Source organism: Poecilia reticulata, linkage group LG15, assembly GCF_000633615.1.
Source record: "Poecilia reticulata strain Guanapo linkage group LG15, Guppy_female_1.0+MT, whole genome shotgun sequence".
NCBI lineage: Eukaryota > Metazoa > Chordata > Actinopteri > Cyprinodontiformes > Poeciliidae > Poecilia > Poecilia reticulata.
Window position 1 is genome coordinate 29,200,142 of NC_024345.1, and position 10,683 is coordinate 29,210,824.

The 10,683-nt window shown below is 37.5% G+C and overlaps 1 protein-coding gene across 5 annotated transcripts in view; it reads right to left on the reverse strand.

Moving 5' to 3' along the window:
- Nucleotides 1-6,809: 6,809 nt before the first annotated feature.
- Nucleotides 6,810-10,683, reverse strand: part of cfap46 (cilia and flagella associated protein 46) — a 55,813-nt gene continuing 51,939 nt past the window's right edge. For 4 of the 5 annotated variants that reach the window (XM_008430424.2, XM_008430425.2, XM_008430420.2 and 1 more), the window contains 4 exons: nucleotides 8,994-9,072; nucleotides 8,704-8,840; nucleotides 7,768-7,866; nucleotides 6,810-7,083 (listed from right to left, as the gene is read on the reverse strand). In XM_008430424.2, the coding sequence (XP_008428646.1) occupies nucleotides 6,971-7,083; nucleotides 7,768-7,866; nucleotides 8,704-8,840; nucleotides 8,994-9,072 (428 nt within the window). In that variant the 3' untranslated portion in view covers nucleotides 6,810-6,970. The remainder of the gene's footprint in view (nucleotides 7,084-7,767; nucleotides 7,867-8,703; nucleotides 8,841-8,993; nucleotides 9,073-10,683) is intronic. The other variant, XM_008430421.2, reaches the window with a different exon arrangement.

Genomic DNA, 10,683 nt, shown 5'->3' on the forward strand with positions numbered 1-10,683 from the left:
GGAAAAGAGAAGAGTAGCTATACAGCATTATCAGAAATATCTGAGAAACCATTAGGATACACAGGCACATCTCAGCAATTAAGAGATCAAATGAATATAAGGCGAAGGAAAACACAAGAGACCACAGCAGCCAATGGGGAACAGTTAGCAGGATGAGAAAGCAATCATCTCATTTAGCACAGAAACTCAACTTAACTTCCAGCAAATTAACACCATCTCCTCCACTGAGGAGCTATTTTCCTTTACTAATGACAGACCAGAAGACTCTCATTAGCTCAGCATTCTTGATCAGAATAATAATTTGTCAAACACGGAGAAAAAAAGATGAATTATGTGCCGACTACTGATGGATGCAATCAGATGAAGAATGGTGCCTAATGTGACTGCAGGAGACAAATTAGCTGCCTAAAAGTGTCCTCTGAAAAGTATAAATTGCTGATATTACACCTATAAAATGAATATTATATTTTAGAAGGGAACATAAACCAAGTCAGCTGTATAGAAAGGAGCAGAAAATGTGTATTCTTGACACTGATGTCTCTGCTGCACCAACTGCTGCTCCTGTACATTCAGTGGAGCTTCAGTAGAATATAAAGAATGACTGGAGGGAAAAAGCAGTCAAGTCAAATCCAGGGTCACAGAATAAAACCTGACATGAATTGTTTCAGGTGGAAGGAGAACAAATCAGGCCAACATGGGAAACAAGACGACGACATGAATGTTTGTTTTGATTTATGCATAATATTTAAATTTTTGTTACACAAAAAATTCATCCAAATGTTTCAGAGTGCCAGTGCTGTGATGAGCATGTGGACACTGTTGATTTATAAAGAAATGCTCCAAGTCAAGAACGTGATGCAATTAACTGAACATTTGATAAATTTACACCATTTGTATTTAACTGATTACTTGTTTTCTAATGTGGACTAACTTTGACTTTATGCAACTAGAGCAACATCGTAGGGAAGACAATTAGGGCGACAAAAAAGTTTGAATTCTGAGAAGAAAAAAAAAAGTCTGAATTATTTTAGTGGCTCTAATCCACTTATATTTAGTTCTCAGAATCAAAATAAAGTAGCAATGAGATGAAAGCTAATGCCTCAGAGGCTACTGCTGCCAAATCTTGCATCTCCGCTAGTCTTTACATGCAGATTCTCATTGTACCTTCTGTGTGGTAATGGCTTTGTAACATAATCTGAAACGTGAAGATGTTGGACTTGATATGCTGAACCAGAACAGATTTGCTGTGCGCAGCATCTCACACCATATTCAACGAGAAAAATCGATGAAAACGTGGATGTTCAACGAACAAACTGTAAACCCTGCTGCTGGGATATGATTACATGAGCTAATTGTATTTTTAGGACAGATAATATAATTACATCTATGGGGAACAGAGGTGTGAAAGTGAAAAAAGCCAGAAACTTGGCTCACTCTAAATCACAGAGGAAACTTTCCTGTAATGAAAAGAAATCTGGCCCCTGGCTGTTTCCTCCGTCAGCTAAAAGGTTGAAGGATGTCAGTCTGCAGGGCTTTTTATAAATATATATATTTTTAACAAGCAATCATCAAATGTAAGCCCAATGAGCAAGGAACCTATAGATATGAGGAACCATCTTTGAGCTCAGAATTCCTCTGCGGTGACCAAATCAAAGCGCCAGATCCACAAATTTTGCATTGCGTGTTGCAGACCAAATACGGTTAAAAACCTGTGGGAACATGAACTTTTTCTTCTTAAAAGTGATGGTATACATACTAATTACTTCATCTGTCGATGAGTGGGAGAAGAACTTGAGTCTGTGGTTCTGAACCAGGATATTAACCTGCCTTATCGTCTCCACTGCTATGCACAAACAACACAGATAATGCAAATATATTTGTGCAAAATTGGTGTTTTCTATGCTTTGAAATAACTGAAAGCACATTATTTGTGTAGGCTAGTTGGTCATTCTTGAGTTGTAATCTTCTGTTGGTTTGGTCGGGAATGACCATGATGATGGACTAATGAATTATTACTGTTCATAAAAGGATTAAACTACTTTATTCGGAACTTCTTAAACCTAAGATCACACCTGAATTGCTGTCTAAAATTGCTGGTAGTTCTTCTCAGAAGCCCAGTCTTCCTAAGCATAAGTGATTTAAGGAAAAAGCATCTGTCTTCATTCAAAAGAAAATAACACTGCTTCGTTAACTAGAACCAGGCTGCACAGCAGTGCAGTTGGTAGAGCTGCTGCCTTGCAGCAAGAAGGTTCTGGGTTCGATTCCCGGCCCCGGTCTTTCTGCATGGAGTTTGCATGTTCTCCCTGTGCATGCATGTACTCCGGTTTCCTCCCACAGTCCAAAAACATGACTGTCAGGTTAATTGGCCTCTCCAAATTGCCCCTAGGTGTGAGTGTGTGTGTGCATGGTTGTGTGTCCTGTGTGTCTCTGTGTTGCCCTGCGACAGACTGGCGACCTGTCCAGGGTGACCCCGCCTCTCTCCCGGTATGCTAGCTGGAGATGGGCACCAGCAACCCTCCCGACCCCACTGAGGGACAAGGGTGCAAGAAGATGGATGGATGTTAACTAGAACCTAGCTAAGGACAGTCCCCCAGTTTGAATACAGCAGAAGGGAAAACACGCCCTCCCTTTTAAAAGTGTGGGACCCGGAACTTCAAACTTCGCTACGAGGAGGTCATTGTGACGCAATTTCCAGGGAAGCAGCGGCGAAATGCTTCCTCCTACTATTTTGTCGTGGTGTGTGGATGTCTGTCGTGTGAGGTAAATATTGCTGGTTTGTAATTTTATTGAGTTCTGTCAGTTTCATTAGTTGTTTGTCTAATAAATGTTATGTTTTGGACTTGGAGAAACGCGTTGTCGCGTCTTTATGGTTCAACTGATACAACGACGACTTCAATGAATCCGGGCAGAAGAGAAAACAAACGAGTCAAAAGGTTTTTAATTATTCCTCTTCTGATCATTTTTAACAACGTACACTTTAAATGTATATTTTTCAGCCACATTCGTCTTGACTCCATACTTGTTAGCAACTAGTGAGATTTGTTTTGTGAAAAACCTGTCACTAGTTGTAGGGATAATCCAGATTCACTTTGAGTGCATGTTAAACATTCAGCTGATGAAGCTCAGGCATGTCTAGACACATCAGAGCTTCAAGAGGACATGTTCAGAGGTGTCAGGGTGTGAAGAATAAACAAATAAATAACATTTAGCTGGAAACTACTAATCACACCACAACAAACTGCTTTACTGAAGCTGCTACTGCCATAATACAAGCTGCTACACACAATACGTCCTCCAGCAGCACCGCCAGGAATAAGAGACAGAAAATTTAATTCTGGAAGCCAAAAAATAAGGACACAAAACACTTAATTATCTTTTTATTCTGACTTCACTGACAAAAACAGCCACCTGGGAGACATTACCACTCAGTTTCTTTAATACATTCATGATGCCTCAGCAAGACTCAATGACAGGTCTGGTTTGCTGAACTTGACACAGACTAAACGTAGAGGACTCTGATATTATTTATCCTCATGTCTCATCCAGCTTTTTTCGTCCCCGTCTCTGATGTGCTGCAGAGTGAACAGCACACTCTCTCTGACCTAGTTGCATGCATACGGTGCATGTAAAGGTCAACCAACAGGCAGGAGAACATCCTCTAGCTGATGCTGCATGTGTTAATATTTATAATGCTTAAGCACTTCAGAGGTCAATGTAAAAATATTCTCTTGGAGCTGTTGCATGTATGCTGGCAAGTAAAAAGTCTCGTGAAAAAAGACAAAAGCAGTGCAGAAACGGTGAGGAGTTATGTTTTTAGAATAACAGGAATAAGAAAAGTCTTTATCCAGCTAAACTCTCCGACTGCACTTTGACAAATAAGCTGTCTAAACACAGCATGCTGAAACAATTATTTTGTAAATGTTACATGGTAATCAGCATTTTTGCACTAAGCCATACAGGAATAATTATGATATATTTCTCCTCTGCAGTGATGACAGTCTTCAAGCTGAAGTGGTACATTTACTCATTTCCTTTCAAAAGTAGTATTTTTTTTATTCTGCTCAATATGACAACTGCATAAGTAAAATAGGACATGTTGAAAGTAATTTTTACATACAGAAAAACTGATTAGCTGACAGAAAGATGGCATTAAGGAATCAGGTCAGAATGTTCATAGATTGGTTTAATGTGTCTAAAGGCCCTTTATCATCATTTAACAACTTTTCTTTGTGCTCAGTTTTATTCATTTCCATGTTTAACAAATTAATTAAGCACAAGGCATCATATCCCCATAAAGATGATATTACATATGTAATATGAAACCTGGCGACATATGAAACGACCCCCCCAGGATGAAAACCCTGACACTAATGGGAATTCAAAACAAAAACATTTACATGCTGGTTTGTTCAGGAAAAATGCAGAAAATCAGTAGAAATTTTGTACAAGAACAGCAGCCTGGAGATCTATCAAACCAGAACCCTACCTAGACATTTACAGAGCTCAATGGGGAGCCCAGTCTGTAACTGACCACATGGTAAATGGCCGTTTATAACATAAAAAAATACTATGAAAAACCTTGAAGGTCTCGTTCAAATGGAGACGATTTTAGAGCTTTTGTTGTGGATGAATTCCCACATGGATTTGGCATCTTGGAAGACGAGGAAACTTTTGAAACCGGATCCCAGAGAGGATAAACTTCAAAACGTCAGATTCATGTTTCCATGGGAACCACATCTTTTTTAAAGATGATTTTACTTCATAAAATTGTCCTACAGTAAATTATAGACTAAATAAATATCATTAAATTAATGTACAAGATTAACTTTGTTAAATGACGGAGCAGGAAGTACCACCTGGAGTTATTTAAAATTAAATTTCCAATTCTAGTTCCTACACATATGGAGCTTTCACTGGGAGTCCAAATGTCAGAAGCCAGTCTTCTGGGATTTGATCACCGATACGCTTGAGGAAGTGGTTGTTGGTTGAAGGTGTACGTTTATGTAGGTGTATGTTCTTAGGGTAAAGGTTTACAATGCTCCTTGTGTTGGTTTGTTGCTTATTCTCCACAGGGTTCTGAAGCTCATCTGAAATCCTGTCCTGATAAAAGACAGCCCACAGTCTCCGCCCAGTGGGAAGCTCGATCAAAGGAAACACTGGTGTCACTTTGGGTCAAGCACACAAATACATTTTTTTTATTTAATAGTAAAAGGGCATACGATTCTATACTTCAGTACATGTACTCTCCTAGAATCCAAACTGGTTTCTGGTTGCAGCTTTTCCTTCTAGTGTATAAAAAGAACAATTTTCTATGCAATTAACTCCAGGCAGCAACGTAAACATGATTATGTTTCAGCTGTGTGTTTACTCCCAGTGTGATCTCTGCACTAAGTCGGTTAAGCACTCGGATATTTGCATGAGGAGAGAAACCATGAGGTAGTCATCTTATAGTTATTTATATTTTAGTTTTAGCTTAATTTGAGCTCAGTGTGTTTTCATTAAAATGGTAACACGTAAAAATCCTGGCATTCATTTTTTACTTTGAGAGCCTATTTTTCTCAAAGGGATTTAGCTCTTTAACATTTAGCATTTTAAGATGGAATTATTGAAATTAATGCGTGAATACAACTATGTGTATTTGAAGCCTTGTTTTTATTAAATGATTGCTTAAGCATCTCCCAGTTAATGGGAGCTCTACGTGGCTGTCAGGTGGCAAACTGATTACAAAAAAATCCAGTTTTGGTGACAATTTAATAAATCATTGTTTTTCTGTCTTCGGTTAATTCTAATAATGCCACACTAGAAATAAGACAGCAACACAAAGCTCTGTTTATTTTGGTTGCGTCCCGTCACATCCGTCAGTTCATCCTTAACGTGAACTGGATCGAAGTCTAATTTATGGGTAATAAGTTCAAGGTTTAATTACAGAGGAAAACTGTAGTGTAATCTCATGGCCAAAATTACACGATTTGCTTTAAAATGGTCAATAATTTTGCACTGACTGACTTGGAACCTTTCGGTATCGGGCAGTTTTTCAGTTTTACTCCGTGTTTTTGACTTTGCAATTACAGATGAAAGTGAAAAAACAAAACAAAACAATGCTAGATTCAGTCTGCTTTAGTGAGATGGTTCAAAGTAATCCAGATTACAAATGCAGTCTGACTAGTTTGTTCTGTAATCAAGATTTTCTGATTATAAAACATTAAAATATACTAATTGTAAGCATGACAGGATATGTGACCGTCAAGGTAACCACATGGACACAGAAACGCTGAAAACTAAAAAAATAAACACAGGGAAACAATCAGCATAATCCACCAGTTGGAGGATGCTGTTTGAGTTCACATTAAGTTTAAATCCAGCATGTAAAAAAACCCCCAAAAAACATGGCTAAATTCAAGATTTTCCAAAAAGAGTTAATGTCACTTATGCACTTGCTTATTTGAATAGATTTGTGCAGAAAACTGTTAACAAAAGCGTGAACTACTTCTGTATACAGTGAACAGTAAAATACTTGACACATTTAACTTTGTTCTGAATCCGGTCAAAGATCAGAGCCATGCGGCATTCTGAGCAAAACATATGTGGTTTTTATTTTACAATGTAATGAGACTTACTGAGACCTATCACAAAGTTGGAGCTTGTAGTTCAGGTGTAAAATTTTGATATTACAAGGAATTCATCTACAGTGAGTTTCAAAGAGCTGTAAGTTTATTTCTCTGAGCTGAGGGAAGTTAGATATTGTATTTTACATCTGCTGTGTGTCATATGAGCAATAAAAGAACCGAGTCATAAAACTGCAAAGTGGAGAACATGAACAAAGATTGCAGGATCATCTTTAATGAAACTTTTAAACCCTTCATATAACAGGAGCTTTACTGCATCATATAAAGCAATAAAAGAAAATCTCTCAGGTATTTATGCTTGCAATCATTTTGAACTGTGAAATGTGGAGGAAACATTGAGTATATTATGGGACACTGTAGTTGGGAAGGCCATAGAGAATGCAATTGTAGGCTGCGGGGGTGAGAGCTGAAGTGTGATGAACTGTGTTTTCCTTTGAGTCAGTGCTGAGATCTTGATCTGCAAAAAAAAAAAAAAAAAGTGTCTGGTACTGGAATGATAATGTAAAGTATTTTTTCTGGAGTGAAGTCATATATACAGTAGAAATAAAAAAGGTCTGTAGAAGAGATGAAATAAAACTGTCAGAAAGGATTTCAAACTTTTTCCAGCTGTAAAAAAACATTTATGCCATACAATTTATCAGGGAAAATATGTGAAACGGTGCTTGATGGATAACTGGTTGAACTACATTTGGATGCAATTCCATCTTTCAGTAATTGTTAGGAAGTTTTCAGCATCCAACACCTTAAATTTGCATTTATACAAATGCTTTTTGTTTTTTTTTTACACTGTGAGAAAATCTCTCACCCTCCCACCATCTTCAGGAGACCTTACAGATTTTCTGTCAATTTTAGTTCTAAATACCAGATAGGCCTTACCTAAAACTTTAAATGTATTTTATAAAGGCATTATTTTGTTGATCTGAAGGTATGCATTTTTATTTTTCTTCAAAGATTTTAACTTTTTCAAATTAAAGGCACAAAGAATTTTGAAATGATTAATCAAGGTTGTTTTTTTGGCAGGATTTTAGCAGAGGTCTACAGACTTTTTATACTTTGTGTTGATAAAGAAGCATTGGTGTGATGCACAAAAATAGAATGAACTAATAGACATGACAGAGGTTGAGAGTGGAGTGCACAGTACCATATGTTTCTGTGACCTTGTGATGTGGCATACCGGTATACTCCCGTCCCTTCAAAGCATGGATGGCATGGCCAGAGGTCTCTTTGGCCCTCAGCATATCTGCAACAAACAATGATACAAACTATGGAAAAACTCTGGAAGGAGAGAACAAAATTATGAGAAAGTCAGAACCCAAAAACCTTGAAAAAAACATCATGAAATGTATATTTTTCTTTTGCTTCTGTCTTAAAACTACAGATTGGATTTTCAGAGGGAGAATTCACCAATGCAGCAAAATCTGAATTTATTTAAACGTGCAGTTTGTAACTTTTATAAAAATATATGTTTTTTACATATTTGTTAAAACTCTCACCATGTCGTTATGAGACAGATAATCTGTGAAAAGATCTAACCCCTTCACCTTTTCCCTGAGCTGGGTGAGCCATCTGAAGAAATGCATCACTCCTGAATCGTTCCTACCAAGAACAACCGATCAGAGCTAGCTGGAGCGTCTCAGCGCTGTCAATCAACCTCATGTATTCGCTGCTAATAGCGGAAAACCGTTTATCTGCCATCATCGGTGGCAATGCTAACAAAGGGGGAGTGGGAGGAAAATGAGCAGCATTATATGAAGGGATAATTGACAGCGCTAAGACACCTCCTGGTTGTGATTGGTTGTTTCTAGATAGCACTGGGAGCACTGGGAGAAGGCATGAGGGTTACATTTCTTCTCAGACTACCTACCTCACACCATATTGTCACGACATTATAGAAGTTAGATAGTGCAACTTTAAAGTTTTTACTAATTTTAACCAGGAGTCCCAATAAATATGCAATTACAACATTGATTGGCTGCAACCTAACACTGAAATCCTCCTTGGGGGCAAAGAGAAGCTGCTGGGTGTGTGCACAGCGGCAAAGAGACATGAGGAAATAAAGCACAAATTTAACACGTACTGTCCAGCACAGCAGTAAGATGTTGTGCTTTCTGTTTAAGAGTGTTGTGCCACTGGTTGAGGACAATGCAGCCAACACCAGTCAAACTCAACAACAGGGCGGTCTCCAGGGGATTCTCCAAGGTCAGCAGTTCAGCACTGAAAGAGACTAAAACTGTGAGGACTTTCAGGACACAAAGGCAAGTTTTTAACCACATAAAAAAACCCACAATGATAATATAAAAAGCCACTAATGAAGATGAGTGCAGACTAAATGAAAAAAAAGAAAAATTGGTTGAGAATACTCAATACCTCTTTTGACTTTCATTGTTTGATGGGAGGACTTTCACTTTGCTCTGAATCCGGTCAAAGAGCAGAGCCATGCGACACTCTGAGGACAGACAGCAATCGCCATTATCAGAAAAACTATTTTCAATAAACTGCAACAAAAACATCACAAATCCTCCTTCACCCCAAATCTTAGACTAAACTAAAACCTTTTCACTGCATAGCGTACAGAAATCAGATCCTTTGAGGCTTTTTGAGAGTTAAGGAAATGGAGATAAAACCCATTTCAATTACAGATGCCTAAAAATAATCTAACTGTGCCATGTCCTAATTGCCAGACAGATAATATTGACAGTGTAATTCAGTCCATGTTGACGGTCACACTATAGTTAGCTGCACTAACGCCAGACTGCTGGGTGGCCCATGTGTCCGGCCTGCGGCAACAAGCCAGTCAGGCCTGACACTCTGCCAATCACTCTGGAAAATTAGAAATATTTGTAGACTATCTTTATTTGATGCTATATGATCATTTTTGAAGCTTTTTGATAGCTAACAGGTTCTAACAGATACATATTTATTTTTAAATCGTGTTTGAAGCTTTGGGACAGACACAAATTTAGATTTTCACAGTGAACCATTTCAGTTTTAAATGTTTTTGTTAAACATTTCCACGGTGTTATTAAGCTCAATAAAACAAGGTGAAAGTTTCGAGGATGTTCTTTTATTTTTCAATGAACACCGTCAACGGTTGTTAAAGGGATTAAAAATCTGTAGAACCAAGAACCATGTCTTCTTCAGGTAGTAAAACGAAATTACAAAACAGATTTGAACAATTCTTCAGAAAAAATAGAAGTTTGTGTATATTAACATAAAATATAAATCACAGATGTTTAAATGATGTGCTTGTTAAAAGGACAGATTTATCAAACTGTCATATAAGTTCAACAGAAATTAGTCTTGCTTTCTGTTCTTATTTGCTTGAAGCATGTTGCTGTTGGGAATGTTTCATCTTGAGAAATTAAGGTTAAAAATATTAGAAATCCTTAAAATAACTAATTACATGCAGCAGCAACAAGGGCACGAGTCGTTCTTTTCAGATGGTAAATCTGTATTCTCCAGTTATTTTTTAGCAGAGCAAACTTGGCAATGTAAAGGAAAAAATGGATGTCTTAAAACCACATCAGTTTGACCTTCTGCTTAAAACGGTAAACAATAAGAGGTCTTCACTTCCTCATACCACTAACAAGCATATTTAAAATTTGAGAAACATAATGGCTGGATTTTGCACATTCCAGGGATATTCATGTTTGCATGCTTTATGCACTATGGCAATGCAAGATTGTCATGTCTGAATTAAGTTTTCTTACGAAGTGGAGAGCTTGCAGATTTAATCAATTCATTCTTTAGTATTCAGTGACATTTATTCTATTACTAAACATGAGTTGTTTTATTAAATCTAATACATAAATAGTGCTTTATCATCCAGCTAAACTCATCCTTGTTATTTGCATTATTTTTGTTTTTGCTTTTGGTTCATACAGAGCTACGGTGGCCCTGAGGTGCAAAGCACTGCAACTTTAACGAAGCACAATTACAAATACAAAAACACTTCGACATACGAAAAACACAACGACATTACCGAAAACACAACACATTAAGGAAAACACAACACATTAAGAAAAACACAACACATTAAGGAAAACACAACGACATT